Genomic DNA, 20,480 nt, shown 5'->3' on the forward strand with positions numbered 1-20,480 from the left:
CTCCCGAGGGCAGGAAGGGCTGTAGCTGTCGGGAGGACCTGCCCTGCCACCAGCCCATCTGCTGCACCAAAAGAAGAAACACACCAATTCCTGAGCCCGGAGCCAAGATCCTGCTGGGCCCGAGGGAGAGCTCCGTCTTCCCCAGATGTCTTTGCCAATCGACCTGGACATCGCCTCCCAGACAGGGAAAAGGCAGTTCTCAGAAAAGCATTTTATTGGAAAGAACTGCAGCAAGAGAGGAAGATATAAGGCTTGGAATTGTTGGCCAGATAGGAAGTGGAAAAACAGAAAAACAGAATGCAAAGTAAGAAGTGATCCTTCCAGTAGTTCTTGAATCTCACTGCTACTACCTGCTACTAAGGAAAGGGACTTCAATGAAAATTTTAGAAATAACCTCTTCTGCATCCATATTTACTCAAGCTGCATGTTCATAGCCATAATTTACTCCGCTAAACAAAACTCAGAAAAATAAAGGATTACTTTATTAAAGAATTTTTACTTTTAAGAAAAAGAAAACATTCTAAAAAGTGAAATAGTAAAAACATACACAACAATGCTTTAACTCTCCTGGCTTTCATGCTTTACTCCTCAGGACACATTCAAATATGTCTGATGAGCCACGAGGACTCTTGATCGTTGTTTGCCAAAACCAGGAAACACAAGATCTAAAGTCCCATGATGTGGTCTATGTATGGTTTCTCTCTTTGCTAGTTACTATGAGAAAAAAATGCAGGTTTACAGCTAAAACTGTACCATTGACCCATCAAGGGGCGCGAGGGGAGCCCTAAGAATCACAAGCTCACCAAAATAGGAAGCAGATGGCAAAAAATATCACAGAAACCGAAGCAATGAATCCAATATTGATTACAAGACCCCATTCTGCTTATCTCCATAATTAACTTTACCACACACCAAAAAATGGTTTTAGAAGCCCGATATTTCTAATGTAGTTAAAAGTACAGTGTTGCTATAGCTACAAGGGTTTTTGCTTTATAAGTAATACATTCCACCTAACCACAAAAAATAGAGTTTTCCAATCTGTTGCAATCTAAGGGTTGATTTATCTAAAGAGTACGTGTGTGCAAAAGAATGAGAAAGGACAAAGCTCTGAAGACAGCTTCAATAGCGTTTCTTTGATGTATTTCCTTCAACCTTAGAACAGCACTGCACACTCTTACAGCACCACTTTCTATTTCTGGAGTTTAGCATGCAAGTGGGGGCAGAATAACTCCGTGGCTGGTTCTTGGAGAACAGCAAGATTTATTTTCAAAATTTCCCAGAACACAGCAATATTCTCAGAGAAACACACAATCATTTTTAAATGACAATTGATTTTGTAAGTTTTCCAAATTCTTCTGCAGATTTTCTGTTTTGGATTTGTTTGCCCCCCCCCCCTTCCTCCCCTTTTTTTTTTTTTTTTTTTATTATTACACACTTACCTGTTGAACTAGTAAGTTTGCTAAATTTATACCTAGGCATATGCCACAACAAACAAGTCAGGGAATCTCTGATGGAAGAAGAGACTTCTCCATGCTCAGTTCTATTTTATTAGTCTTTCTAGAATTAGATTACATCCCTTTTGGAGCAGAAATTAGATATTATTTTAAGTTATCGTGAAGAAGTTGGAGGAGAGTCTCATGGCACAGAAAATGTCGGATTAAAATTGTCGGATTGGTTGTATTGCCCTCACAGGTCTAGTTTGCAGAACAAATCTTGCTTTTATAAGTTTGTTATTGCGTTTTTTTATTTTTATCTTTATTATTTGCTGTCTGCATGAGTCTTAAAAATATCAGCAATGCCTTACTTAATTTCTCATGTTTGTTGAAGATTTTCAGAAAAAAAACTTCACAAGAACAACCAGAAGAGAATTTGTTGGATTCTAAGGCAGCATGCTCACAAATCCCTTACAGTATCAGATTGCAGCATCCCACTGCCAGCAGCGAGGGTCCTTATGAGAATTGAGGCTGGAAAACAGAGTCTCTGCTCAGGTAGAATTACCAGCTTGAAACATGTAGAGAGATTTCAACCACGTTAAGCAAGTTAAGGACATACTCCTTTCTCTCCCCTTCTTTTTGATCACCAGTGGCTTGTTCCTTATTTCACTCATCACGCTGCATTTATAACATCCCAGGGACAATGGTTTAACTACTGTTTGCTCCTAAGGAATTTAAGGCACTAAAATCTTTTCACGTAAATTCCTGCTACTAATTTTCTGGGACAGAAAGATGGGTTTTTCTGTCCCCTTCACGTGACTGCCAGCAGCCACGATGGCACTGCCCCTGTTTAGGCTCAAACTGATTACAAGACCTCATTAACGGAGGAGAGAGCCGTTCCAAAAAGAGTAGGAAGAGACACACATTTAAGTGGAAAATTACAAACGCTGATCCATAGGGGTGTATAAACTAACACTTTATACTCTCACTCCTGAAAAATCCCTAATCAGTATCATAACCGCAGATATCTTTATAACAATGACAATTCTGGCTTTGTTAGAAAGATGAAACATCTGCTAACATCCCTTTCTGACTCGCTAGCAAAGACACTACATTGTGAAAGATTTTGATGTAGCACTCTCAAGTGAAGCATGTTTCTGGCATTATAAGATCAGAATACGCTATCCTACTGAGACAGAGTTTCAGAAAGGCTGGCATTGTGACCTTCTCACCTGCTGTTTCATTTCAGCATAGACTTTTTCTGAGTTCAGCTCCACCTGCCGCTTAAACTCCTCCAGGGCAGCATCTGCCTGCTGGGCCTGCAGCCTCTGTACCTCTGTCACCCGACTCAGCTGCTCCTCCTTCTCCCTAGAAAGTCACAGAAAATTTTCAGAGTTCAAGTATCAAATAAAAGAACAAGTGTGCTGGTGTAAAAGAGAGGCCTTTAACCCCATCAGTTTAAAATAGTATTCAGATTTCAATTTCCTGTCCCGGCTTCTGCCAAACTTCCCTTAGCAATACTTTGAAGAAGGGAACAGAGGGCTGGAGTTATTTGCGCTTTCTCTCATTGAATTTCACACCCAAACACGCCGTCCAGCGCTTGCCACGGCACCTCCATCCTCAAAGTCTGCACTGACTCCAACGGTTTGCGACCCGCTGTACAACCCCCTGCTTTTAATCTCACCTTTCAAAGAATATTGCCCCCCCAATACTTGAATTAATTCCTTTCAGCACGATCATCTTCTCCCATTAAAAAACAAACAAACAAAAAGTTATCCCAGTGCCATCTTTGCTCAGATGCAGGATTATTCACTGCTTGACACGTATCAAAATGCAAAGCAGGATAATGCGTGACATATGGTACCTTCTTAATCTATTAGAAACTCCTAATGCTGTAATATCTATTCAGCCTTTAAAGTAATGACAGATGTTAAATCTTTATGCAAAGATATTCCATATTAACAGCCTATACCATTTGACATATTGATGTCGATACACATATAGAAATTGGTTTGGGTTTCTTAAGACACCATAGTGTATCAATAGTAATGTATGCACAACGTTTTATGGACACAGATACACGTATATGTATGTATACATCTGTACACCTAAAAAACAGACACATCCACCATACTGACACATCACAGACAAAAATTCTAATAACTTGCAACTATTTGAGCAATGCTGCTGTGACTCCTCCCACACAAGGCAGCCAGGAGCACTGGTACCTTTCTATGACACGTTTCTGCTCTCCCAGGTCAGCGGAGTTGCCCGACTTTGTGTTCAGGCTCAGGGGAACACAATGGTGGCTTCCATGGACAAAGCTGGCTCCACCAGCTGTTTGTAACAGGAGACACATTCAAACAGACCTGTGGTTGACATTTCCATTTTACAGGCGGAGGAAGTACCTCATGATAAATTTCCCATTTTGACAGAAATTATTTCCATATAAAACAAAGAATCTGACACAGAGACGGAAAAGACCGACTAATTCATCCAGTCTGTCACCTCGCCAGCGCCGAACCAGCTCTTACAGCACTGAGCAAGCCTTTTCTAAAGGTCAGGGAGCTGCCAAGCCCAGAGCTACAGCATTCACATCCTCTTCTGCGGTTTTCATACCAGAGTCTGACAATGGGACAAAGAACATAATCCTACATCTTCAGAAACTGTCCGTTTGCAGTCAGGAGAGCGGGGTAATTCTATTAGCAAAGAGATCAAAGAAATGCCACAAGCCCCGAGTAAGTCTATTACTGTTTACTTTTCTAGTTTTTTCATCATGCATATTTTAAAAACAATATTTGATTTTGGTACCTTCCTTACAGCTGACGGAATAACTGAGACATAAGGAGACTGCTATTTTCCTTACAGAAAAGGGAAAATACCTTTCTTAGCCAGCAGAAACTGGAGCAAAACAGAACAAAATCCTGTATTGCATTTTTGGTGATAATTGCTTAGGGGGTTTGGGTTCATGTTCACAGAAAATTGTGGGCAAATTTTCTTCAAATTTGGTAAAGAGCATCCATCACCCCCACACAGATGTGCTTTATTTCTGCTGCCACAGCAATTCCATTTTCTAAACTCCTTTGAGGGGGAAGCACATCTGTATATTAATCTAAGTTATCATATTCTCCATTTATTTATAAGGCAATAAAAATTACACAGCAAAAAAACCACCTCCAAAATCAACATTTTTTTCCCTTTTTAAATTAAACTCAAAAAATGACCATTTAGGATTTAAATTTCTACTAGAGAAGATCCAAAAGATCAAAATTCCAAGTACAAAACCCCTCAGAGGTTTCTCAGAACAGGCACACACTGATGCCTCCAGAGCTGAAACCCACATGAGTGTCCAGCTGCAAAGGTGTTTGTGCAATGACCCCCCTGAACTCACCTAGCAGGGAGCTGCTGAACATAGATGTTTCTAAGTTAAGAGCTGCTTGAAACTGAATTATGGTGGTTGTTCCCCTCTCCCACAACAAACTACCAGTAGTTCACAGGAAAGAATACGTAAGAGGCTGAAATATCCTCTGAACCCCACGGCGGGCTCAGCGCCCCGCGGGAGGAGAGGGCAGAGACACCGAGAGGGGAAAATCCCAACCTCTCTGCTGGGTCCCTCACACTCTGCTCCCAAAGGTCCTCGGTTCAGTGATGAGCACTGCCTCACAAATCTCCCTCCCCGCAAAATACATCCCATATTTCCAATCCACACTGGAAACAAACCCAAATCCCAAAGCTCATTCAAACGTACATGCAGAGAAGTGCCAAGAGACATCGGAACAACATTTTTGGTCCAGTCAAATGGAAATGCAGTAAATCTAAACATAAAAGGACCAGGTGCCAGTCCCTGCGCTGTCAGTGAGCCTCCACATTTACACATCCTCTTCCTGAGGAACAGATTTTCATTTTGAAATATTGTGATATAGACTTTTAGGAGTTTGGTTTTCTGCACCTTCCTTTCTTTGAAGGACCTAATCCCATGAAGAGAGGCAACATCTCATTATAACGAGGAATAAAACTTCATTTTTTTTAAGGATTTGGGCGCTAGTGCTCTCTATTTTTTGTGCAGTTAAGGTCTGTACAGAAGCTTTGAGAACATGAACAACAGTGACCACGGCTCACAAATATCAGAAAAACTTTACTTTTTTTCCCAAGACACTGAGCAATGTGCCTTGTATGAAGCACTAAAATATTCACTTTGAAGATTTTTTTTTTTTCAGTTGCACTAGTTGTGGGGCCAAATACAATACAATTACATCACTTCAATCCCCTAAAGCTGAGCCGGCTTGAATATAAAAATAGGGTGAAGTTACTCTTTGGCCCCAATTTAAAAAGCAGCAAATTCCTCTTGTTTCAGGGTATAAAGGATATGGCAACAGAATTAGCAATTTTCTACAGCACAAACCATCTCAGGGAAAGTCGACTGTGAAGTCCAGAGCTGCAATTTCAGAAAGCAGCACTCTGAAGTGTACTGATAAATGGAAAATATAAACAATTTACACACTTCCTCTTCATGCTTAATCAGAAATATTTTCCTTGCTTCGTAAAACGTCTTCCAAGAGGTAACAACTAAACACAGCAAGACATTACAGCGTCGCAAGTCAAGTAAATGCAACACAGGGCAAGCCAGTGACTTGCAGGAGGGGTTAAATCAACTCAAGACGTTCCAGCAGAGGTGGCAGGAGCCAGCACCCCCATCCCGGGAGGAAGCAAAGGCTGAGACACAGCAAACAAGGAGAGGGGATGCACCTGGCTCGGTCACAGCCTCTTCAACAAACTCAAACATCACTTGTGAGGAAGCACAGAACGTGGAGCTCCACAGGTTACACATGGACAACGTCTGTGGACAGCCAGCTTCACATCCCATTGGCACACCTGCACACAAGTTTAGAGTTCAGAGAGCTTCTCAGGACAGAACAACAACCAGATTGAGAAAATCCTGATGTTGTCTTATAAAAATTATACCGGGCTTTAATTCTTTGCTAGGTCTTCAAATCCCACCAGCAGCAGCAAAAACCCGCTCGTGTCCAAAGAGATCATTGTTCCCCAACTGCAGCAGAGCAAGGAATTTCTGGGGTAAGGAAGCATTTTGCCATGGAATAAGCTTCAGAAACTTAGATTCTGATGGAGTCCACAAGAGGGAGAGGCTTCATCTGTTCTAAGCCTGTCACAGGTGAGTGTGACTCTGGGTTATGCCCAGAGAGGAAAAGGAGTCTTGCTGGGGAAGGCTGGGGCCCAGGAACACAGAGTAAGGGCTGAGGCCTCCTTCCCACCGGTGAAGCTGAGACCTTCCAACAGTGACCTGCTCGGAAGGGCCAGGCTCTCCTCCTGCTAATTGCCCTCATGATCCCACAATTACACATCTGCACTGATCCTACGGACTTGGAATTGCCGTACTTACACAGGTCTCTGCCCATTCCTTCCTCTCCTCCCCAAATATTGATACTTCTCAGAGAAAATTGCTTCTCTACCCACCAAATGGCAAACCAGTCCCCTGCTGGAAGGCAGCGGAAGAAGGATATTGCTGGGTTTGTTTCTAAACGTGCTACTGTTTATTTGTTGACACAAGAAATAAAAAATTGACTCTTATTATCTGTGTTGAAACAAATCCCATTATCACCATTTATATAGTCCATCTAGATTTCAAAAAAACCCAATATAAACACATGTTCCCAAAGGAGAAGACGACTCGTTATACAACATAACACACAGCATAGAGCAGCTAGAAACACAACCGCCATCAAAACATGGATGATCTGCCCCTGCAAAAGCAAAACTCAGGAAATTTACCTTCATGTCCTTTTCATATGAGCTGCAGACAGGAGCACCTGTCCAGGACACAGACACATATATTTCCACATACAAGATCTTATACAAGTGACCCAGGATCCTGCTCCTGACCCCGGGGACTCTCTGGTGGAGGTGCCCTGGCGCTGGCAGGGCCCACAGCAGGGCAGCAGTTCAACCATTCAGAGACCCACTTTGAGCTGGATGCGATAACCAGTAAAGCCCACTCCATGCAACAGCCCCTCTAATTTAATTTCTAGAATTCGGACTATTTCACCTACATAAATAATGTATTAAGGCCTAAAGTACCATACATTTGTAGAGAGAAGGGGTTACTGGTTTAGTTTATTGTTAGAGAAAAATGCTTCACTAGTAACAACAATGCTCTGAAATATTCAAAACCCAACTTCTCCTGCTCTACTGTTTTTCTCAGACGGTGACAGCCAAGTGACAGCTTTCAGTGTAAACTCCAGACTGGGTCTAAACGCCCCCACCATCGTGGCTGGAGCATCCCTCCCAGAGGCAGCCAACGGGGAGGACCACGCAGGGCTCTCCTGCCCCGCCAGCGCCCAAACAGATGGAATATGTGCAGAGCACTTCTTTTGGTGTGGAGAGGAAGAAAGACAGTGTGAAGTCATTCAAGCGGAATGATAACTAAACCAAAGCCAGATCAAAGGAACGAAGAAGAAAGACTGAAATGTGAAGCTGAAATATTTATTGCCTTCAAAACATCATCCCTATCCTGTCCCTGGGCACTTTAATATTTCGAAGTTGTTAGAAAGCATTCTCACTTGTTTCATCATTTCAAAGAAATGAAGCCAAAAATATAAAGCAGAGAACAATTTTATCTTTCATTCCCCAATTTTAAGTATAAGATGAGCTTGTCTTTATGAGAAAAAGCACAAATCCACTTATAAATTGTTTACGGTTTGCATAATTTGAGACGTTAACATCAAAAAGCTGGTCTGCATTCCTTCAAGTAAGCTATAACAATGAATGATATTTACAATACAATTACTATTTTAAACCATATACTTATGTTTTAAATAAATCATGAGATAACATTAACAAACTAAACCACCACTTCAAGCCGTTAATGAATTTAGAGTAAATAATATTCCACACGTGTATATCACACTTCTGTGAACTAAGAAGAATAATGCATTACATTCAAAATTAATGGCTCACAAATTAACTAGACACTGGCTAAACACACTAATAATTTTTATAACTATTTCTCATTATAATAATGACAGGGTACTGTTGTGCTAGGTGCTATGCAAACAGAATAAAAACAGTAACTGTGAAATGATGAATGAGATGTGGGTTAAAAGGCTGGGCAAGTGTAAATGTGGCTGGAAAGGAAAATGTTATAATTTTGCCCAATGCTGCAGAAACTGCCTACAAGATTTAGATACACCACGTTTATGAAAGGCCACAGAGGCTCAGTTATCGAGAGGACTGAAACAGAGATGAATAGTCCTGGCTTTTACAGGCTGAGATGACAGCTAAACCTCAACAAGGAGAACGTGGAGGGAAGCACTGGAGAGACAGGTGCAGATAATGGCTCAGATAAAAGAAGACAAGACTGTCATTAAAAGGTGGACCGGAAAGTCAGCAGCACAGACAGTAAACAGATTCACGAGATACCCCGAGAAGAGGTGCAAAGAAGGGAAAGATAGGGATCAGAGAAGAGTGCAGTGGCACAGAAAGCTGGAGGGCGAACAAAATAAACCATCTGAAGGACAAACTATGGGAGACACCACCAAGCGGAGGAGAGCCAGGCAAGAAGAATCACTTCACACCAACAAAGAACAGCCCAAGACGTGTTGTGAGTGATAGAGCCAACAGAGGTTGGCAAATCAAAGACAGCAGGGAGGAAATAACAGTATTAAGATTGTCTCAAATTTTTCCAATACTGAGTTCTATCTGGAACATCTAACTAATTACTGCAGCTTAAAGTGTCTCAGGTTTATTATTTCAAAGAGGTGCTGAGTCAAAAAGCCTTCAATAAAATACGTAGAAAGTAAATGTAAACTCAGTATTACCAAGTTTCATTGAAGTCTAGGAATCATAATCGTCTACCAACAACGACAAAAGGATCAGTTATTCCTTGCACTATTTTTGTAGACAGTTTTTAACTGACCCCAAAAAGGTGACAGTCTGAAATATTTCATGCTTATTAAAAATCAGTAACTGAACTGAAAGTAAGGCTTTCTTTAGCCAACTGGAGGCTCTTCTCACTTCATCAACTTTTTGGGCACTATATAGTCTTGAAATACACTAATGTGAAATGGAAGCCTTTACGGAATAATAATGGAACAATTCTGACATTTGTGTTAATATTTGTACCTTCATTTAGTGAGGTCAAAAATCTATAGCCCTTAACTGCATTAATTATTAGCTTAACTGCTCTAAATGGCTATTCTAAGTGTTACAGCGTAAAACACTGATGCTGTTCATCTCACAAGGCAACACTTTTCATGTCATACAGCCATTTACTCTATTGAAGCATTTTCATGGTTGATACTGTTAAAAAGATGTCATTTGATATCTCTGTAACCATCGTGAGGGACATAACAGTCCCACAGACAAGGATTAAAAAAACAACTGTTACTCTTTTTGTACAACTGAAGCTTTCCTTTAAATACATATTTCATTATTGCCAGTAGGTCTCCAGAGAAACTGGTGAAAGAAAATGAAAGGCTGTAAATAGTTAATAGAACACTTTATTTTTTCTTTTAAGTGAGACTATTAAATAAAGCTACCACATTTTTCTGTCCTCTGTTCATACTTTACATTGTGCCCCCTAGAGTGAGGGTTATGTCAGCGTGTTCACTAGGGCTAAAGGAATGTTTACAATATGCTGGAAACTTTGACTGGTTTTGCTCTAAAAGGTTTCAGATGCTCAAACAGCACCAAGTGGGGAACAGCTGGCTGCTTTTACAGCGCTTCTTAGAGGGGGAAAAAAACCCCAAAACACTAAAAACACACCGCCTTGTTTTAAAGAGCAAAATTATATCCAAACTCTTCAGCCACTTAATATTACCACTGGTTTTAAACCAAAGCTTGCTTTTTTATATCATATTGCAACTGTTGCAACAAGACAACACTAAACATTCTAATAAAAGAGAATGACGAACACAATGAACATGATTATAAACTCTTAACAATGTTCTTTATTGCAACATTTGGAATTAAAGACAATGCCTTCTCATATTTCTTTAATTATTTCCGACTTTAAATAGTAATAGCTTTTCCATTCCTGCAAGAATTCCTCCACACACAAATACTTCATTTTCAAGGAAAAATGGAATTAACTACAGGAAAACAGCTACACTTAGGCAATTATCCTAAAAATATTCACAACATCAAGCAATTATTCAGAATCTGGATTCAACTGAGAGGAGCAAGAATGGAAAAAAACCAAACCCAACTTTCAGTTAAAGCCATGGCTCCATTTATTTATTTATCATCGTATTGATGATTATCACACAGTTGTATTTTTCTGTGTGCAACAGTATTTATGACATCCACCACTAAAGGACATCCACACAATATGATCCAATAGTGCTCTGAAGAAGCAGCTGTTTGAAAATAAAGTTCCTCAAGGGTTTGGTATCAGTAAATTCTCCAAAACCACTGTAAATCACGGGGGTTTAAAAATAGTCCAGAATTAACTTTTTTTTAAAATGTTGGGTTCCAACATAATGGCAAATGCAAAATTATGCAACTGTAACCTGCAACACCAAATGAAATTGTATTTATTTATTCTACCTCCTTCCACCATCTCTCTTTATATGGTTATTTATCCTTGCCTTTATCTATTTCCCCTGTTATTAGCTTAGAAGCATTACGTTTACCATTTATTTCTCTCAGATTCACATACCCTCACTTCTTTTATATTGTCATTTTCACGATCATACAGAGAAAAGAACAATTATATAAACGCAATGGGAGTTTTGCAGGAGATTAGCAATTGCAAAGACTCAAACCCCTTTCCACAAACTGCTGGTGCTACAATCCCATAGTTTACGTACTGGGAACAAAGCAGAAAAAACCTTTCAGACCAAACAAATCTGGGCCTTCTCTTTGTATCTGAAAGAAGACTATACAATGAAAAACGAGTCATTACACACCCACAGCTGTAGGAACAAACAGAGCAGAGATTCTGCAAGGGACCACCTTGCCCCCTCCCCATGCTCGCCCTGTCCCCGCTCCACCAGCGGAGGTGAGCCCTGGGGAGCACCAGGCAGAGGGGATCAGCTGCTGGGGCCGGCAAGGAGTCTCAGAGCAAAACACCAAATAAAACACTCAGGGCAGCATGATAGAGGGATCACCTAAAGTCAAATCATTTCTCTGCACCAGAGTCTGTGGAAATAAAACCGAGAGGAGAAGGGAACATCCTGAAGCTGCGCTCCAGCAGCCCTTTTGTCGGGAATTCGGGCTGAAGTTGCAGAACTATAATAAGATTTCTTCTTGCAAAACACACCAACACTAGCTCCTGCTCTTGAGTAAGTGCAACACGAAACCACTCTCCAAAGGCTTTACCAGTTGCAGCACTAAGTTTAAAGCCTGAGGACAAGCGTGAGAAGAGCCCTAGCTCCACTGCTCCACACACCGTGCGACAGTGTCAGGTAGGAGACAAATGACTCAGAAGGGAATACCCAGATGAGTGGCCAACCACACTAGGAGATGGCAAGCAGAAGCCCTTTGAATAAAGAAATGACTAAGATTTCAGGAAGAGTAACTAGTACAAAAAAAATTGTGATTTCCTTCCCCAAACAGCATTTTTTCCAACTTTAGTTAATAGAAGTGCAAATGCATTTTAATCAGACACTTTCTATAAGATACAACTTTGTAGCAGTAATAACCACACACAAGAATTGAAATGTAGAATATCTATTAGTATCACTGAACCACACTTAAGTTCCTAGAAATAGCAGAGCTCAGCATCAGCTTCTGAGGTGCAAGGCCTGACTCAGGTACGTGTCGGGGATCTCGGGGAGCAATGATCCAAGTCTCTCTACAGCTACAGTGAGGAACCTGCTCAGCACCATCCCCACAAAGACATCAACTTCTTGTCCTTGATTCTCATGTCAAACATTCCCAGAGAAAACACATGCACGTACACACATACACATAGGAAAAGAAAGGTAAATTACTTTTATTTCTGTATGTGACTGAACATCTACACGCACCACCCTCAACACCATGCCTCTGCTTAAGGAGACCTTAAATCAAATCACAACATACTGTGAAAACTGTATGTGTGCTTTAGAAACTGCTGTAAAAATACAAATCTGCTCATAGATAGGAGTGGCTTTGCTGGTTTCTGGGAAGCATAGCCCCTCTGCCTTCCCCAGAACTGTTTTAAATAAGTTCAGATGAGGGGTAGAGAAGCACTGGAGAAGAGGTGCTGCTAGTTTCTTGTGTAAACAAACAATTTTATTAAGTGACTTTCAATAAACCAGCTGCTAAACATTTGCTCTGTATCATCACCACTTGCAAAGTGCTGAGATTTGGCTCCAAAGCAGGTTTAAAAAAAAACGCAAAGATTGAGAAGGAGAAGGTTAGGAAGCTGTGGATGTGGATGGTGTGCAGGCGTTCCCCGACACCCCGTGTCCCACTCCAACGCCCGCACCTGCAGAGGGAACTGCTCATTTCTCCTCATGTGACTTTAAAAAAAAAACTGTTTCCTTCAATCACACTTCAGAATAGAAAAACAAGAACTCAGGAAAGCTCTATTTCAGTAGCACGATGAAATACTGCTTTGTGCATGAGACACATCAACCCAAAAAACATTAAATCAGATCCCATAACTATTTCCAGTATGTGAGAACCATCCCAACCATTATCCCGAGAAATGCACTTCCATGCAGGGGACACACAGCCAACAGCCTCCCTGTTGGGACACACGGCCAACAGCCATACATAAACATATGTATGTTTACAATTTAGTCCAAAATCCCCATCTCAAGACAGACACACTCGCCATGTCCGTGCAGTCACCAGCTGTTATGGGCTCCAGGATGGAAGTGGCAAAACCCAAACCACATTAAAACTGAGGTGGCCCAAACATATGTTGTATTCACACAGCAAAAACCTGTAACTATGATTATTTACTTATACAATGAAATTCTCCCTTCTCTACTGTTTCATCTTTAGGTTTTTTACCTATTATTACCAATAACACAGAAATGGACTTCAAACTCAATGCTGTGACCCAAATGTTTCTGCCTGCACGCCCGATGCCCCCCTTGCTGTAGGTCAAGCTGGCAGTTACACCTCCTACACTGATGGAGGATACAGCAAAAGTCTTCATAGCCAGAGAATGTGTGAAGCAAGTCCAAACAGAAGAGAGATTAAATACTTCTACTACTCTTTCTCTTCCATCTGATTTCTTCAGCAACAAATGGATACAGACTTTTTTCTAAATTTTTTTTTCTGTTGTATTCAGCTCAGTCTGCAGTGTGACAAATTGCAATATAACTATACCTCTTTATTTCCTATTCCTCTACTTAAAATGAAAGAGATAAGAACCACAGAGATTTAGCCTATTTGTAACCCACTCTCATGACATATTTTATGCAAACAAACTAAAGGGATTAGAGAAACAACCTTTCCCCCCAAGTAATTACCAAGAAGCTTTTTAAGAACACTTTGCTATTATATAAATGCAGTTTAAATTACATTCTAGAAAAATCCTTGGAGCACTTCCCATAGTCACTTTTGCTATTAGGCAATACCGATGGCATGCACTGCTAAACTAAATATAAAATTTCTATCTACAAGTCACCACCAGTAGTCAGGAGTATTAGAGCAATTCTTTTGCAAAAGATTTGTTTTTGACAGATATTTCCACCTAAAGCTTCAGAAGAAAAAACCCAAACTTCAATAAAGTATGTATACTGCAATTCAGTATTAAAACTCTGGCAACACTGTTTATTTGAAGTGAAAGATACTTTCAGAAATACGGATTTTACTGTTCCACACAATGTCTCAAATCACTTTCATTATGCAACTGTGTGGATATGTTTGAAACTGCAATAGCACCGTTTGCTGTCACATCACTGGAAAAACAATAACAATAATAAAAAAAGAGCCCTGAAATGCCTGCCTCTTCCCTCCCTGCGCCTGGCTGCTCCCACCCACTCCTCTGCCCACTGCAGAATCAAAGTGCATTCACATCAAAGTGCTTTATGAGAAATCACCGATGCACCTACTGGGTTCTGAGCTGCAATTCCACGAGGCATCCTTTCTATTGAAGATGGTGAACTATGTTTTCACCCACCTCAAGGAATATAAGGTTGTTTTCTAAAGGCTGACTGTGTCTGCCTTGCCTTGTAATTACTTAATTTGAATCCACAAATAGTCAAAGAAATACAGCAAAATAAAGCATTTTCACATATGACATCTTGTAGATTCATATATCAATTACAAATAATTCCATTACTAATCTTAAAGTTAACCCCAAACCACTGGTATAAAACAACCAAGAGAGCAGTGGCATAGACTCATTATTAAGGAGTACGCCGTCTCCAAAATTAAAACATTTTCCTCTTTAAATTACAATAGTGATATATCATTTAATATTAGAAATCGCTACATTATTTTCACCACCTTGAATCAAAACATAAAATAAAAAAAAGCATAACAGGAAGAGCACGCACAGGACACAGGAGCCTGGGAGAAGTACTCCCCACGACGAGTGGAAGTAGCCTACACAAGAAGACACTTGGAAAAGTTGGAATTAATGACTTGCTGCAGGGGAAACAGCCTGGACATAGTTTTACCCGGTCATGCAGCCTCCAGGGCTGTGCCCAAGGGAACTCCTCACACAAAGCCCACGGCTGGGACTGGCCAACACCGTCTTAATGTGCACCCACCGGGCAACCGGGCTCCTGAAACCGCCGTCTTCCGAATCCTGTCTAACCCAAACGTTACACCTGAGCTTAATTATAGCTAGGGAATGCCTGTAATAAACGAGGACCCCCTCAGCCACCCGCAGAGCTCCTCAGCACAGCGCTGTTAGCAGCAGAGCAGGCTCCATCCCGCAGCAGAGAGCACTAACCCTCGGCACCGGCCCCAGGGGAGCAGGAGGGTTCCCCCGCACCCCGACACCCACACGGGGAACACATCCTGAGCAGGTTTGCTTCATTAACCTAAGTGCAAACCAACATGATATTTAAAGCCACGGAAGATAATGAATGCAACTACATTATCAATGGATCAGACGTTGAAATACTAAAAGATTAAGTTTAGTTGATAAACATTCAATCTCCCTAAAATTATAAATAATAGTCAGTCTAAGGAATTTAAAGATTAAAAGCTAGAGTTTTTATTAATGTCTGTAGTGATTTAAGATAGTCTCTATTGATGCCAAATAACTAAAAGATTACAGAAATAAAGGAATACAGACTTCAGCCCTATGACTTTTATTGAATAAAAAGTAGCTACACAATGCCTCTATCAGCCTAGATAAGACACATTGTAATATTGAACTGAATAGTTTTAGCAAATGACTTCTGGTTTCTTTCAGAATAATCTGCTTTCCCTAGACATTGAATTTAAACTGGATAAACATATGGAAATAATATTTTACATAACAAAAAATGGAAGTGGCGTAACAAGATGTGATCTTGTCCTACATGCATCTGCTGCATGTAAACCACTCCTCCGCTCTGAAAACATCAAACTTGTTGCATCCTGATTAGATTTAATGTACAAGGTCAGAAAAAAAGCTGTTCCAAGTTAGTTAATGAAAAGTGTCTTCTGTTTGCTGCAGCCCATTTCTCCGAGGCTCAGCTACATGTGAAAACCAAGTATTCACACACAAACGTGTGGTTTCAAAGAGGAAAAAGCTACAATAAAGTTGTAATTTATGGATAATAAAAGAAATAATATCAAAACCATCATATAATAAATCAAGTTAAAATATAATCTAAATCAATACATCTTTCAAATTTATCCTTCTAAAATAGTCCAAAGCAACTAGTCTGTAGCTTGGATGATTTGCCCATGTACCTACCCTCCACGAAGCCAGTTTTGAGTATTTGGCAGAACAAGATCTGTGACATCACTAACTGCAGTTCTGGTTTGTTCCTACCACTGAAAGTCACCAAATTTGGGTGTCTTGGTTCTTGCTCGACTTTTTAAATTATAGCTGAGTAGAACATAAATTATAGGAAGGCAATTAGATGAGACAAAGCATAAATGTATTTAATAAATTTGACCAAAGGGGGAAGTCTCAGCAATTATTCCATATTCACTTACTTCAAAGTCTCCTCCACTTTGCGAATCTTCTTTAGAGCATCCTCTCTTTCTTTATCAAGATCATTCCGGATGCCATGAATCTACCATTTGAAAGAAAAGAATACCATATTTTAGCTAAAACAAAGTCTGATTTAAAAAAAAAAAAGTTTCTTTTGCACGGATGAAGACAACCATCTATATGATTTTAAAATTACATAAAATGCAAGAATAAGGACTAACAGAGAGAAGTATGAAAATACAGCCAATAGAGCTATTTTTCTTCTCAAACTGAACAAAGAAATACCAGTAATTACATAAAAAGGCACCAGATTTTCTCTATATAAATACAGGAAAGCATATAGAAATCTGCCTAAAATAGTGACATTTATTCTCTATGGAGTTCCTACTTACCAGTTTGTGAACACCCAAAGTGAACTACTTGTTATCAATTCTTACAGCAATAAAAACCCATGTATATACTGGGCATGGAATATCCCCAGCTCATCCTGTCTCTGCTCCCTTTCGGCTTGGAGGTCCTTGGCTTACTATAAACATGACTTAACAACTAAACAATATGTGTTATCAACATTATTCTCATACTAAACCCAAACCACAGCAGCTACCAGGAAGAAAATTAACCCTACCCCAGCTGAAACCAGGACACTCCCACTTCCTAAATTCACTAACCAGGAATAGACATTTTTAAGAAGAATTCTTTCTGGTACTTCTGGATCAAGAGAGGAAAGCAGCTTCAGAATCTGGCAGCCTCCCAGGCATGGTCCAAACCATGGGCTTCCACAATATTTTTTGCCAAAAGCAGCTGAAGTAGAGAAGTTAGTTCTGCTTTTAGGATTGCTCCAGTAGCAAAGCAGCAATGCGACCTGCTGACCATGCTGTTCCTTGCTGGATGGATCCTTTATTTGCCTACAGTCATTTGTAGTGTTACATGCTATTAAGTCACTACAGTAAAGAATAATGTGTTTCAATAAGTGTATAGGCAGAAGCATAAGAATATAGTCAATGAAAACACACGTGCAGAGAGTCTCTGCTGGAAGCAGTTCCGTGTAGGCCTTTACTACATGGAGGTCCAAACACTTGGTTTGAAAGAGCGTCATATTGATGGGCTGTCTCTCGGCGAGGAAAGAAGGTAATGTCAAACCTGGTAAAATTATATACATCTAACAGCTGGCTCAAGAATGGCTCTCAGGAATAATCTGTCACCGTTCTTGTGCTGAGCTGAATGTTTGGAAAACAAGCAGTAGATTACTTATAAAACCAGGTGTTTCCTTTGCTTGTAAAACCATTTAGCCTAACTGGTTCCTGATTCAGCAGATAAGCACATTTAATCAAGCAGTGACATTTAGGGTTACTACCTATTATTTGTTTGATGTTTAAATATCCTAGCAGGCAATAGCCACTTTAGACTAATAAAGATTATTAGATAATGGGTAGGTTCTTAAGTGAACAGATTGCACCAGACACTTCACGATTCCTTTACTTGAAGGCAAACTTGTTTTAGTATTTTATGGCCCAATCTATTCTATTTTATGGGTTTATATCCATAGATTGTTCACCTGTATTTTCCTCCTCTGTCTCAAAGGCTGGATTTCAAAAAAACACAACTCTATCAAAATCTATGAATAGGCAAACTACTGTAAAGTTATCTATTAAAAATAAAGGGTCTGCTTTCTTGTTTAGTGGCGGAGTTAACAGCTCCAGTCCCTGCACGTGGCAAGAAGGAACTGCTGACACACTCAGCCCACGCCAAGGAGCCTTCTCCCAAACGATCCTCAAACCTCATCCAAGATTTACACCAACCATTGACGTGTTTGAATTACATTTCCTTTCAGTTAAATAGGCATTGAACACATTCTCTTACCAAACACTGCGTGAGCTGACCATGTAACATCACGAAAATGGAAGTTTCATTTGAAACCTATTGATGTTTGAAGTCTAAAAGAGCAGACAGTATTTGCAAAGTGCTTTAAGATGAAGCGGGTTTGACGAAAATGGTATTTTTTTAATTTAAGCTTCTGAGGTAAAGCAACGTATGTTAACAATGTATAGAGAACACATTCAAATCATGGAGAAGTATGGAATAAAGATATATTGGGAAAAAAGAAGTATGGAAGAACATATGAACACTGACAAAAGGTCAGGATAACTGCAGTTTAGTTCACTATCTTTTCTCTAACAGCTGTTAACATCAGCAGCGTATACAAACAGGACAGCACTTCTGTGGTGATGCTCTCCCAGCCTCCATCACGTGGCAACGGGTATCCAGAATCAGAGATGATACCCCTATACTTTAACAGCTGTATTTAAAATCTTCCTTGAAGCCGTCTAATTATTTTTCCAACCCACTTGAAATGCTTGGATTCCAAAATTTACTTATTTGAGGATTTCAGAATTTAAACCTTTAGCTCCTGTATACAACAAAAACAAAATTGGAAACGTGCATAAGATGTAATATTTTCCTGAAAACATTACCTGTTTTTCATAGACACACTCCAAGTGAAGTTTGTCCTGTTGAAGCTTGTATTCTTGATCCTGCAACGGAAGAGATGTGTATTCTAAATAAACAACATTTTTCTTTCATTTCAAATTGTCATTAAGCACACACACATTTGCTATTATACAGAAAAGTCCATAAAAATTAAAAATCTACTTTATATCATCATTAAAATATTCTTTGACATACAAAAAAATTCAAACAACAGCAAAAATATCCACCCGCAACAAAACTATCTCGAAAGTCATGATTCATGTTTTCTAAAGAGAAACAGCAACTTGTTTTCCTGAGCTATTAAAATGCCATTCTGTACTACATCAACTGGGAAATGAAGACATAGGAGGAAAAGTAGATGCCAAAACACAAACAGGACTGAGACATGATACAGATGTGGAACTTATTATCCTGAGAGAGGAGGATTAATTTAAATATCTATGGGAAGACAGAATATTGAACTGAACTGTTAAATAGGAACAAAAATAAAAACAATTTTGAAACTTACTTAAAAATGTTTACAGCTTAGGAAAAAAAAAAGATATTCATAATTCTTTGACATCCTTCTCTCTAATCCACTGAGCCAGGATTATACTGCTGTAATATATGTGTACTACAACAAACTGTCAAAGAGTTCTCGTGAAATCTGCTCTTCCCAATAAAGTCATACTTTTAAAATCAAGCCTTAAGGATAAGGTGACACTTGATATACTTCTATAAAATCAAATCCATCCGAAGAGGCATGTTGTATAGAACCACATTTGGTAGAGGCAGCTGAACAGCCCAACTGCTGGAGAAAGGAAAAGGGGCTGGTCATTGTGGAGTGAGAGACGCAGGGCTCACCCTCAGCTCCTGCTGCCTCTGATGCTCTGAGTCTTGCAACTGTTGTTTCAACAGACACACACTGCGCTGCAGCTCTTCGATCGCATCAGACGCCTGTAGGGATTTAACACAAAAAGGAATTTTTGTGCTTCATTCCCCATTAGCTCTACAGATATATCTCCTGTGCTTTTAAATTTATTTCTCAAGGGAGCCTGGAATCCAGAGAAAATTACCAACTTGGGAAAAAAACCTGTATGAGTGTACAGCTCCAGCTACGTCACTTCTGCCCATCTGGTGAACTTAGAAATATAAACAAAACCACAGAGAAATCACTACTAATAAAAAAAAACCTTGGCACTAACAATTGAAAGAAAGAAAAATACTTTGTAAGTTAAGTAAAGCATCATCAAAACTCCCAGAATTCCAGAAAATTAATGCAAAAGAGCCCATTTGTCCTATGGCTCTAAGGATTAGCAGATGGTATTTAAAACGTGAGCCTTTTCCACAATTATTTACCTTGAAAATTATATTAGATATATACCATGTATCTACTTATGTATGTTGGTAGATATCAACCTGATAGCTGTTTTTACAGACACAAACCAGAATTATTACATTTTGGGTGGAATGTACGCTCACAAAATTTAAAAATTATTTCTTGAACACATAAATATTTAACA

The 20,480-nt window shown here is 39.7% G+C and overlaps 1 protein-coding gene across 3 annotated transcripts in view; it reads right to left on the reverse strand.

Annotated features, from left to right (window-relative positions):
- The window catches only part of CEP112 (centrosomal protein 112kDa), a 159,255-nt gene that overhangs the window by 96,084 nt on the left and 42,691 nt on the right, over positions 1 to 20,480 (reverse strand). For all 3 annotated transcript variants that reach the window (XM_014952284.1, XM_014952283.1, XM_014952286.1), the window contains 4 exons: positions 19,822 to 19,914; positions 18,963 to 19,022; positions 16,494 to 16,573; positions 2,666 to 2,801 (listed from right to left, as the gene is read on the reverse strand). In XM_014952284.1, the coding sequence (XP_014807770.1) occupies positions 2,666 to 2,801; positions 16,494 to 16,573; positions 18,963 to 19,022; positions 19,822 to 19,914 (369 nt within the window). The remainder of the gene's footprint in view (positions 1 to 2,665; positions 2,802 to 16,493; positions 16,574 to 18,962; positions 19,023 to 19,821; positions 19,915 to 20,480) is intronic.

This window comes from Calidris pugnax, unplaced genomic scaffold (assembly GCF_001431845.1).
Source record: "Calidris pugnax isolate Ruff unplaced genomic scaffold, ASM143184v1 scaffold206, whole genome shotgun sequence".
NCBI classification, from domain to species: Eukaryota; Metazoa; Chordata; class Aves; order Charadriiformes; family Scolopacidae; genus Calidris; species Calidris pugnax.